Source organism: Petromyzon marinus, chromosome 18 (assembly GCF_048934315.1).
Source record: "Petromyzon marinus isolate PM22_M1 ecotype Great Lakes invasive population chromosome 18, UKy_Petmar_22M1.pri1.0, whole genome shotgun sequence".
NCBI classification, from domain to species: domain Eukaryota; kingdom Metazoa; phylum Chordata; class Hyperoartia; order Petromyzontiformes; family Petromyzontidae; genus Petromyzon; species Petromyzon marinus.
Window position 1 is genome coordinate 4,568,404 of NC_133684.1, and position 12,663 is coordinate 4,581,066.

At 44.3% G+C, this 12,663-nt stretch overlaps 1 protein-coding gene across 1 annotated transcript in view; it reads left to right on the top strand.

Annotated features, from left to right (window-relative positions):
- The first annotated feature begins 4,255 nt into the window (after positions 1–4,255).
- Positions 4,256–12,663, top strand: part of LOC116943592 (transforming growth factor-beta-induced protein ig-h3-like) — a 37,313-nt gene continuing 28,905 nt past the window's right edge. Inside the window, exons 1-5 of the mRNA XM_032956560.2 lie at positions 4,256–4,512; positions 5,162–5,257; positions 8,017–8,081; positions 8,539–8,696; positions 12,075–12,233. Coding sequence (XP_032812451.2) covers positions 4,391–4,512; positions 5,162–5,257; positions 8,017–8,081; positions 8,539–8,696; positions 12,075–12,233 — 600 coding nt within the window. The 5' untranslated portion in view covers positions 4,256–4,390. The remainder of the gene's footprint in view (positions 4,513–5,161; positions 5,258–8,016; positions 8,082–8,538; positions 8,697–12,074; positions 12,234–12,663) is intronic.

Sequence of the window (12,663 nt, forward strand, 5' to 3'; positions counted from 1 at the left end):
CAACGAAGTGACTTTTCGCGTGGAAATTTATAGCAGCCAAATACTCTAAACGCGTGATGTTGATTCTTAACGTGGAGGGGAAAACCGGGGGACCCGGAGAAAAATCCACGCGACCACGGGGAGAGAGGCATGCAAATTCCAAATATACAACAGGCGTCAGGGTCGGGATCGAACCCACAACCTCGTGCATACCAATCGAGGTAGTTAACATCTCGCAATGGTGGCGTCCCCAATTGCAAGCAATTGCAGGGGCTGCCCCTATACATTATTTAGGGGCTCTCCAGAGCTCCGTCGAGCGGAGGCCTTTCCACGGAAATATAGACAAAGACACGATATTTATTCTAGATTTAAAGCTTGCGTGACTGCTAGGATCCATACTCTTTGGTTCTATTGGGTAAAGTCACGTAGGTAAAAAATAAAATAACAAAAAATCACGACGTTTCGGCCACAACACAAGCGGCCTTCATCAGGTGAAGGGACGAGACTGTCTGGAGGACAGCGCTGGAGTGAAAAAAGCCACGCTCAGATCACGACCTTTAAGCTGTGTGAGAAGAAACAAAGCGCCTTGACAAAGGAATTAGCATATAATTTAGCATTGAAATGGCTCATTGAAATAGCTAAGTTAAAGTATACACATCCGCAGAGGCACCCCTTGACAAAGGAATTAGCATAGAATTTAGCATTGAAAGAGCTGAGTGATTAGCTTGTAACTGGTCACAGAAATAGCTATGTTAAAGGCAGAGCATATACATTCACCGAGGCACCTAGTACAAATCAAACAGGATAATTTAGCGAAACACAACCACGCTCAGACCGCGGACCATTAAACTGTGTGCGAGCAAACAAGGTGTCCTGACAAAGAAATTAGCATAAAAAATTAGCATTTGATTGGCCGATTTTAGAAAAGAGGTGGTGTACGTGCCGGTGGACTTGCCGTTTGGCGCGGGGGGGGGGGGTAGGGGGAGTTTACCTATTGATGGTGTGAAAAGGGAATTTATAAGAGCTGCGAAAGTTTGGGGTACCACTACTTGAAAAATATACTGTACCATTGAAATTAGTTTAATGTTTAGTTCGATTTAGAACATCTTTCCAATGGTTGCTTAATTTGAAACCATCTTCTCGGTTGAAATTGTGTCTGTGTTTTGTAGATCTGAATAGCCTCGTGAACAAATCTCTGTACAGTATATTTTTCAAGTAGTGGTACCCCAAACTTTCGCAGCTCTTATAAATTCCCTTTTCACACCATCAATAGGTAAACTCCCCCCCCCCCCCCCCCGCGCCAAACGGCAAGTCCACCGGCACGTACACCACCTCTTTTCTAAAATCGGCCAATCAAATGCAAATTTTTTATGCTAATTTCTTTGTCAGGACACCTTGTTTGCTCGCACACAGTTTAAAGGTCCGCGGTCTGAGCGTGGTTGTGTTTCGCTAAATTATCCTGTTTGATTTGTACTAGGTGCCTCGGTGAATGTATATGCTCTGCCTTTAACATAGCTATTTCTGTGACCAGTTACAAGCTAATCATTCAGCTATTTCAATGCTAAATTCTATGCTAATTCCTTTGTCAAGGGGTGCCTCTGCGGATGTGTATACTTTAATTTTACTATTTCAATGAGCCATTTCAATGCTAAATTCTATGCTAATTCCTTTGTCAAGGCGCTTTGTTTCTTCTCACACAGCTTAAAGGTCGTGATCTGAGCGTGGCTTTTTTCACTCCAGCGCTGTCCTCCAGACAGTCTCGTCCCCTTCACCTGATGAAGGCCGCTTGTGTTGTGGCCGAAACGTCGTGATTTTTTTGTTATTTTATTTTTTACCTACGTGACTTTACCCAATAGAACCAAAGAACACGATATTTAACCTGATGAGCTATGAAGTTATTCTTCACAGATGATGGCGGACAATGTGCAGAGAAGGTTACGTAGGTAGGTAGATAAATTAAACAACCGAATGTGAAGTAAAATTAAAGAAACGAATGTTAAGTCGAACCCGAAAAAAAGATCATTATATGGAAAACAAATAACAGCGATAGTTTAAAAAGTATATACAATGAGTGGATAAATCGCAGTTGTAATTTCACGATTGTCAAAAGACATTTGCAAGTAACGGTGGCACGTGCGGCTGCGGTTGACGTCGAGCGAGAGTTTTGAGAAGCACTTCACCATGAAGGAGAGAGGAGGACACAAGGGGACTTTACAATGTGGGTGCCGCAGCCGCGAAAGCATCGATACCAAGTCCAATTCTTGCTCTGGGGACGGTCAACGAGACATTTGAAGTTCAAATTAAATTCCTTGGGTTCGTCAGTGGTGTTAAAGTGCTGGCTATTTGCATAGGGATTTCTGCCATTAAGAATGTTATTGTGTGTATGTATGCATATTGAACTTATTTCGCAGCGTACGTAGCCAACTGTGCTAATCAAAGTTGCGGGGGAAGGACAGAAAACTAAACACAAAAAACTGTTCGAAAGAAATGAGTTTTAATTTAGATGATTTAAAAGTGGCTTTCCAATATCGGAAGGAAGAACGTTCCAGACGGCCAGGAGAAGCGCATCTGATGCAGTCGGCCGTCTTTGTTCGATGGCGAGCCAAAAGCCGCTGTAAGGATGATGATCCTTGCAGTGAGCAAGAAATTGCAGGGGCTGCCCCTTTAGCTTCAATTTGCATACTCCTTTTGCGTTTTCCACTTTCGTCACTCCAACAATTATTTCCCCTTGCTCAGTGAACCAGTTGTACTTGACCTTTGCTTTAACACAGTATTCTTATTCCAGTGTTTCATCACTTTGCCTGCTTCAGTTGACTGGATCAATACAATCTCTGTCAGCTACAGCAGGCAACTGTCAGACAAAGCGTACATTTATTTTAAGTGTTCACATGCTAAGCCGCGGGTTGCACAGAGCGCTGTGTGGCACACATAAGCTACGGGCGGCGATTTTTAACCGCAGCTTAGGATCACAAAGTACGAGTGTATGAGAGCGGACCGTTTGCCAACGGCCGTGCATTCAAGTAAAATCACACATTTGTCATTCTTGACTTGGCTGGAATAGGATATGTATCAACCACACCCCATTCCACAGTTGCTCCCATCAGAATACCAGCTTTGTTCATCAAAGAGGGTTTTTAGAACAATCGTGTGGACAGTTACACGCCCTAGCCAATGCTGGGTTACACATCCTGCCTGTAAGGGTGCGAAAAAAAACCAGAACTCCAAAAAATACAAATTAAAAGACCTACTCGATTATTTTACCGCTGTGCAATGCGACTATGAACCTATCCACCTGAATTCGATTTGCAGCTACATCTTACATCCGTGACAAGTGATATCTGAATTGGTCGTAGGCCTGCTCCCTCCACCAAGCTCCACGAGCCAGTGTGGTGAATAAAACAACAACCCCCGTGGCTTACACAGTACGGGGAAGGAAGCCTTCATCCACAAGTAGACTGACAACGTGCTGAAACATTTATTTCAATAATAATAATCGCAAGCCACTTCTTTTGGCATTATCCTTTCGTTCTGTGCTTTCTTTTACGGAGAGATGTTGTGCATTACAGCACAGCTGCTGCAGATTCACCCTTTGATTTCTGAACAACATTATTTATCCCAGGGCAGGACACGTTTGCTATTTTATGACGGCCGCTTGGTCGTTTTGTTCCGTGGTCAGTGGTGCTCCCATCCTGTCGAGCGTTGCTTCACCGTGAACCCCACTCATATTGTTTTACGACTACAGTTGAGCAGTTTTTTTTTTATTATCGCCACAAATGACGATCATTTTGAGCCCCTTTGTCAAACAACCGCTGGGCAAAGGCCCCCTCATGCCGCGTCGGACATGGTGATGTGTTTAACCATACTTCACCAAGCCGCTCGGTGCGGTTTGGCGAAATGGAGGGGGGGGGAGTGGGGATCCAGAACCGGTTCAGATATCAATCGATGTTATCCGTGGCCAAAGATGGAACACCGTCATGATTGTTGTACCGTAATCATGACAAACCTTGACGGCATTCAATCTGACTCGGACACATAAGGTGCGAGAAAAACTACACAATGACAGTAAAGAGGCTTCAGATGACATTTTTGTTTAATAATCAATACCCCCCTCCCCCAAATATTAGCAGTGAGGAAACGACTTACATTTACAAAATGCCATTCCCACGAATCGCCTTGGCAGTGGTCCAAACATTACTAAAAAGTGGGCGGCAGTGAAAGGGAGGGAGCGAGGGAGGTCTTTAGTGACTTCAGCCTTTATTTCCCGCAGCTGTTGACTGCTAATCGCAATGTAAACACGAGCCCTTATCTGGCGGGTGGCCATTGCTAAGCAGCTTGATATAAGGCCCTTTGCTGCGACTCGGCCACTTCCCACGAGAAGCAAATCCCCGGTCTTCGCTCAGAACTCTTCCGAATGGAGTGCAAGTGGAGCACTGGCTTTGCGGCTTTTCTGGTGTTGTGGTTAGTCCACAATGCCTCATCGTCCGCCATAGACCGGCTACTCACTCACAGCCGGATCCGTGCCATAAAAGAAGGGTAAGTTGTGCAACTTTCACCAAATATGATTATTCCGCGAGAAATGTTGCTTCGTGATTTCTGAGTGAAAAAATATTTTAATGCCGGCATTTTTTTTTTTATGAAATAAGATAATGTTGCATTGTGTACACTTGTTGAATCATCACTGCAAAGGCTTTTCGCTGATAGTTATGAAAACATTAGTAATGGGCTTTAAAATTCATGCAACTTGTCAAGGTTTATTTCAAACTTCTGGCAGTTAATATAAGAAACTGCTATGTACGTAATGGGCCCGGTTGATTGCACAAAAATATCTAAAATAAAATGCATTCATTTTACAGGGCGGTATATGTATAGATACTTATTTTTAATGACCCTATTACAATCTCATAAATATTGGGAAAGCGATGGCTATATTGATACACAGTATTTTGGGACAATATTACACTATTTCAAGAGGTGCTTTGAGATAGGTTTGGGTAAAAAATGAAAATTAAATCTCGATACATTTATTTTTCCAAAATATTTTAGTGGGTCACCTATACACATTGATCACCATGTGTATTACAAAAATATCGATGTATATATTTGCTAAGCGGTTGTGCATAAACTCACGTGAAATGTAAACGCTCATTTCTGGTTTCGCCGTGTGTGCGCGTGCATTGCGCAGACCCAACATGTGCGCTGTGCAGCAAATCGAGAATGGCAAGAAGTATTTCTCGTCTTGCCAACTGTGGTACAGAAAGAAGATTTGCAATCGTCCTGCGTAAGAACCGAAGCTCCCCCTCACACCGCATCCATCCGTTCTGCAAGGCCCTTCATTGCTGCCGTCTGCGGGCAATTTGTGACATTAACTTCAGTGGCAAGGGCTAAAGTTACATTTTTAAGTATTTCTCTTTTTTTTGCAAGCCACTTCAGTTGCATTGATTTTATACAACTGTGTGCGTCATCTCACCGCGCTTTGCTTCCAAATGCCATTGCCCATTTATTGTGTTAATTGTAAACGCCGTTTAATCGTGTACTTAATGACAGCTTTGAAGATCGCATTGATGTAAAGGACGGATGTGATAAAAGCTTACGTGAATACAACAAAAAGCAGAGCGCGTATCTCGATGAATTTTAGCAACAACAACAAAATGAGGAATTATGCATTGATTGCTCAATTACAGTTAAGATAGGCAATGAGCAAGGGGGGTAAATACGCCGAGTGTGCGTTTCCATTCCCCGCAATGTTTAGACACAGTCGGGGAAACGCCACAGGAATGCATTTACCATTGATGAAAGAAACAACACCTTTGTGTAGAATTCTTGCGAGCTCATTGAGCCTATAGACTCAACTCTGAATGGGGGCGTTTGAGGTGGAAAATATTTGTCTTGTAGTTAAAACAAGCTTCCAGAAGACATAAAACTAATTTACGGTTTTCACTGGCTTATTATTTTGTGAGTGCAATTTTTTTGTGAAGGTGAAGTTGAAACAATATGATATAATCGGAGGGTCAAATGACGGTATTTTAATGTTAATTTTGCCGTGAGCCAAAGCAATCGATCAGTGGGTATTTTGTGGCCGGGCAAAATGTGGGTCCTTTCCACCTGTTACAAGACGTTTAGACAGCATGGAAAAGTAGGCCAAATACCCTCTAGAGGGGATCGCTATAGCTACCTCTGGAGCAGGGTCCTTCTGCCAGCAGTGGGCGTGAGCAAGCAATTGCAGGCCTGCATCTTTAGCTTTAACTTTTACTGTTAATTATTAAGCACATGCTTTGACTATTTATGAACATTAAAAATGCATTTAACTACATCTGTGTAAAAAAAAAATCCCAATGTCCCGAAGATGAATTGTAAACGATAAAAAAAATTGTGATAGGAAAAAAATATTTATACATTTGTGCATTGTCCTTACATAGGACTTTGGGACACAATGGCAGCCGCTCCTCAGAGCGGTTAGCATGGAATGTGGGGGACTCAAATATAGGGGCGCTCCATTCATGGAACACGCAACCTCTTAGGGACGTGTAATCTTCTTTAGCTCTCGCACAATAGCGACCCGATAGCGATGGGGGAAAGAAAAAAAAACATGGCTAGCGAGGAGTACTTTTTTTGTCTTTCTATCTTTCCCCTCTTAATTCGCCACTCGGGTCCAGTTTTCCTTACCTTGCTTAAAATCAACTGCTACGCAAACATTTGCAAGACCTGCCCTGTTGTGTTTATTATGTTTGGAACTGGTCTTGGGAACATTTTATTTTATCTGATTGCTCTGTGAAAATCCACCAAACCTCACCCAGTATGACCTGGACACATGGGATTTTTCCCTGAAACTTGATAATTTATAATAATCCCCGTGCCGAATGTGTAAGCCAAAGAGTAAGATCTGAAGGCATGGCCACGATTGTCAAGAATACTTAAGGGCTATGAAGTCTCAATTCATGTAGACGTTTACAATGGTTCGTGGCACAATAGATGGGTTTTTTGGTCTAATTCACAGCACAGGATTAATGTCAACATAAAATCATGGTAGACAATTCCAGGGATGGAGGGGCAATTGCTAGCAATGATATAGTGTTAAACTCACGTTTCGACTGCAGAAGAACACCAAATGTTGACAAACCCACACTAGCATGTTGGCAGTAAAAAAATGTGTCGGTGTCGAAAATTGGCGTGAAGTCGGCATATGGTTGAAAAGTACAAAAACGTGAATATTCCAAAAATCTTTAATTGTTTATACAGACATTCCTCATTATATGGAGGCAGTCTGAAATACGTCATGAAGCTGACCTAACTATGCTGATGCTGCTGTGGTGAAATGGTTAGCACACCGGACTTGCAATCCAAAGGTCGCTGGTTTGATTCGATCTCCCAGCACAGCAGGTTGACGTCTGTGAGAAAGAGCTTCAGAGCTCATTGGATTTCTCCAGGATGAATACATATTCTGACCAAGATTCAATTTTTTAAAATGGGGCAAGTTTCTTAAATCTCCACGATTCTGTCCACCCAGAAATGTAAATGGATGCATCACAATCGACTGTCAGTTGGCTTCTGGTGGGAAAAAGTGTGGATTACTCTCTCGTCTTTTGAGACATCTGGTCAACGTGGAAGAATAGGTCAACATACCCTCAATGAGGGCCCTCTAAGGCTCCCAATAGTGGTGACCTTTTTGCGGTAGCATGAGCAAGTATTTGCAGAGCCGCGCCTTTACCGTGTCGCCTCATGATGCTGCGGTCTATCACCAGTGAATCATTTGGAGGCATAAGTTGACTCTGAAATCGCAAATTTTTCATCAATTTGTAAAACTTTTTTGTTGTTGTTCTCCCTGTGGTCGCATGGATTTTCTCCGGGTCCTCCGGTTTTTCCGTACACATTTAGAAACGTGCATTTAGAGTATTTGGCTGCTATAAAATTTCACGTGCGAAACCACTTCGTTCAGCTATCATTTGTGACCAGGTCGCTTCTGAAAACGAGCTACATAGCTCAGTGGGCCTTACCTGTCCTTCATGTGGTTTGCACCTGTGCATATATTTTTTTTTGCAGGACTGTCTCGTACGAATGCTGTCCTGGTTACGTATCTTTGTCCGGACAAACAGGCTGCCCAGCAAGTAAGTGGGGTCACTCTGTTCTCATTTCTCATACCGTGGATATTGTCACCTGCCACTGGAATCTGATATTTTCACCACCGTCTTTGGGCCACGGAACGGAGATATGCACCAGGCCACGGTCATTTCAGCAGTGCAAGATTGACTTTGAGTACGTCAAGTCGAATAATAGCGACGAAATTTTTTTTATATTCGGAGCTTTGTCAATCCACCGCTGGATAAAAACCTCCCCAGATCGTGTTGGTCGTGGGGGTTGTTTGACCATACGTCAGCATGCAAGTCAGGACGGATTGGTGCAGGGGAGATCCAGGATGGGTTCATATATTACTCACCACTGATGTTATCCGTGGTCTGAAATCAAACTCGTGTCTCAACGGGTACATATTACAGTGGAACAACCAGTGTGCCACCAACTGAACTGGCTGAGCGTAATTTGTTGCTCTCTCCTTCCGCTTTGCAGTTGTCCCACTAAACAGCATTTACAAGACAGTCGACGGCCTCGGGATCAAGGTCACCAAAGCGCGGGTGGACAAGGCAGACCTGGGAAGCGACCTGGATGGGCCGGGCGCCTACACCTTCTTCATGCCCACCAACGAGGCGTGGGAGAGAATTCCCGCAGTGCGTACGACCCACCGCACCGTTCACGAGCGCAGTGACCGCTCATCGACGATAACTCACGGCCAGAGCTCGCCTGTCCGATTTATTTAAGTAGGCCTACGACTCGACCGACTGATCAGGCCTACGACTCGACCGACTAAACGGACAACACGAAAATATCTTCTTTGGTTCTTTCGGTAAAGTCACGTAGAATGAGAATAAAAAAATAAATTGATAAAATAAAATAACAATTTATTATTTTATTCTCATTCTACGTGACTTTACCGAAAGAACCAAAGAAGATGAATCCTTGCAGTCACGCAAAGCTTTAAATCGAAATTTAACACGAAAATAGTTGGGGGGGGGGGGGGGGAAAGTTCCCATGTGCGACGCTGGACTCGATGTGATAGGTAGGGGCTTGTTGGCTTCATTGAAGGCATCATCCGCATCACGCTGACCGAAGTTCTTAGGGGGTTTCCCACTTTCTGGAGGCAGGATGTGGGGCCGGCCACCAGTTTTAAAACGGCCCCAAATAATCGACCGCAAAAAGCGTTGATTATTTTTTGTGTTATATTTAAGTATGTATGTTGGACTTCTTTCGCACCGTACGTATCCAACTGTGCTGATCCCAGGTGCGGGGGGGGGGGACAACAAACTGGACACAAAAATAAGTTCTAAAGAAATTGGTTTTAAACTCGATTTTAGTCGATCAGTTGACCTAATCGACTACTCGTCCCGGTTCTCCTCGCAAGAGCAGGGTCAGGACCGTGGACACGTTACGCCTGTTGATTGAACCGCAATATCAAATGTGAAAGTTTCCATAGATAGGCAGAAGGCCCTTCCTTTGTAGGATAAGTTTGTGGCCAAAAATGCCACAGTCACAACTCACAGGCCCCCAGCCTCCGATCGCAGCCAGTGTCCCTGAAAGTGCTGTGCTCTTCTTTTGCCCAAAATTGGGCCACAGATGGTCTTGGAGCCAAAAAATATTGAGAGAACAAGTGTTTATTTCCCCGAGGAAGCAGTATTATTATTACCAGAATTGACAATAACTCGTAAATTATTCCCAAATTCCACTCAAAAAAGAATGAGGAAAATATATTTAATTTTGCTCTTTGATCAATACCAGTCATGGTTATATTAACTACAGTGGTTGCAACAACAAAAAACAGTCACGCTTTAAATCGCAGGCGTAGTTCAAGTCCTCGTTTAAACATCTCCAATGATTAGCACGATGTAGTCTCAAAGTGCGCCCCGCTCAATCTCAATAATTCTTCAAACCTTTTTTTTTAGTTTTACCAAAACCAGCGGCCATAAAGTTATGTAAGGGTTCCCGAGACAACACGTGACACTTCTCGGTTGAGGTTATCCGTCCTTTCTGTAATGGACAAACGTGTGGTAGTGCGGGTAAATCAATTATAAATGACACACGCTTCGATATTTTAAGTTATCTCCATTGCACAGGGCAAAGTATTGTTACTGCAGCATAATATTATTTCAGCGATATATATTTTTTTAAGTGTGTCGTGCTCTTGAATACAATTCAAATGTACACCTTCATTCTTTGCAATGTAAGAAAAAGAATGGACAAGTTACTTAAATCCTTCCCGCCACCCCCACGACACCACAGCTGAGTCGATCGGCAGGTCGCGCGTGGTGGGGTGAAGCGTCAAGACGTAAAGTATCGAGACGTCTTTCCAGCGTGGAAGAGTAGACCAAAATACCCTCCATAAAGCCTCTCCAGCGCTCCCTCTAGTGGAGACCTTTGAGTCAGCAGTGGTGTGAGCGAGTACTTGCAGGGCTGCGCCTTATATAAAAACAAACATTGAAATGGAAATTGTGTTATTAAGCATTATTACCGATATAAATATTTTAAGAAATACCTAAACAGCAAAAGTTTCTACTCGCGTTACTTATTTTTTTTGTACTTTATTTGCTTGGATGGAAACTGTTACTAATTTGGAAAAATACATGTTTAGATGTGGGCCCAGTGGAAACAGCCGAATTCGTGGAATAAATTCGCCGGAATTGTGTATGCTTCTTTCAAAAAACGAGCTCGTATATATTTAAAAAAGTTACGCAAACAACATTTACGTTACACTTTCTATAAAACCCTGAAAAATGTGCTCCTTGCCAATAAGATGAAATAACATTTATAGTTCCGCTTTAATATGCTTGAGTCGTGCGTAGCATGTTGTTTAGTCTTCGCAGCAATTCCAAATTGTGTAATAATTGGTTGTCCAATAGATAAACTTGCCCCGCCATAGGAACGTAGAATTTCCTCTACACTCAATGGCTTCGAACAAACAGGACATGATAACTCCCCCACACGTCCTTTGAACGAGTCACCAACGTTGACGTTGCGAAAATAGTTTTTAACTATTTTCACAACGTTAAATGTAATCACTGAAATTGGCAAAAACAAAAAAATTGTACACCTTGTATATTTGCACTTGATTATACAAACACATGCCAGGTCTCTCACGTAATAGCGATGGCTATATTTCTTTTGCACGGTCGACGTGGAAAAGTCCAGGCTAAAGATTATCCTCCTCTCTTCTTCAAATTACCACTCTACGGAGTATCTTCATAAATGCCATCGCAATGACCTCCATGGTTTATAGAATTCTACCCATCCTTCCCTGCTGTCAAAAACATTATTAAACACTCTGGATGGACCATTCCTATATTTGATATAATCTTGATATATGGTCACATTTGAACTCTTTACAGCTCTAAACGTCATTGCATTTTTTATCTCAATTGGCTCTGACAAGGCTAAAGAGCCCACCCATTAAGACAGGCTCGGTTTTCGCGGTCGTGCAGTAAAAAAAATTCAGGTTCTGGCACGGCACGCTCTCCGACATATCGCTGCATCTACTGGGAGCCTCAGTTCAGTGCCAGAACAAACCTCCTAAGCGGAGTAATGTCAGACATCAAGCCAAACAGCACGCGGCACAAACCATAAACTCATCGGAGAGTCGGTCCACCCATCACCTGCGTTCAGTGGCGAAACTAAATGATCATCTCAGGGGGTGCGGGCAATCAGTCAGGTGAGGCCCCAATATTTGATCTGTCTCGCACGGTCGCACCGAGGCTATTCGATATCGTGGCTTCTCTTTGCCTAATCACAATCGTGACGCTCACGGTCTCGAACATTTAACGCTGTAGGGGGGAGGCGCTCCGTCTGCGCGAAATAAGCGTTTTGTTCTTTGACACCGTTGTTGAAAACATATCTCGTGGTGGTTGTCAAGGGGGACCCAACTCGTAGCTTTGGCCACGGGGGGAGGGGGGGGGGGGCAAGGCACCCCCTGCCCCCCACGCTCGTTACGTCACTGGGTGCTGGGCTGCCGCTGCCCTCGCTGCTACGTTGTTGCCGTGTGCGCGGGGGTCACGGGACAGGCGCTGGCAGCGGAGCTGGAGGACCCGGCGGTGCTCAAGTCGCTGCTGCTGTCGCACGCCGTCAACAAAAGGCTGCTCTCCCGACACCTCAAGTCCGGCTCTGCGCTCGCCTCCATGCAGTCCGGCCGCTCCATCTACGTGCAGCAGTCGCCCAACGGCGTGAGTCGGCCCGCCCGCTTTTCTCTGTTCTCCTACAACGCGGTCGTTCGCTGCGTTCCCGCGAGAACACCGCGTTGTGGAGAAATCGCGTTATAATGAGCAATACTGTTATAAGCTTGCACGCTGCTGCGATGGTGGCGAACGGTGTGCTGCTCGTAAGCGTTTCTCTTCCCCGCCATACCGGGCTCCGGGCTTGCACCGGTCGGAAATCCAACAAGATCCCGCTGATTATCCCTTCAGGGAACCTCAAACAAGCAATCCGCCTGTTCGGTCGCGTTGACATTGTGCGCTTTTAAATCCACGAGATTGTCCACAAGTGGGGCAACATCCCCCGCACCGCGATGTTCCAGTTTCATGGGCAGGTTGTAAAATCAGCAGCGATTAAGGTAAAGTGTCGGATTGTTCTTCGCCAAACACTTGCTGTGGCCAA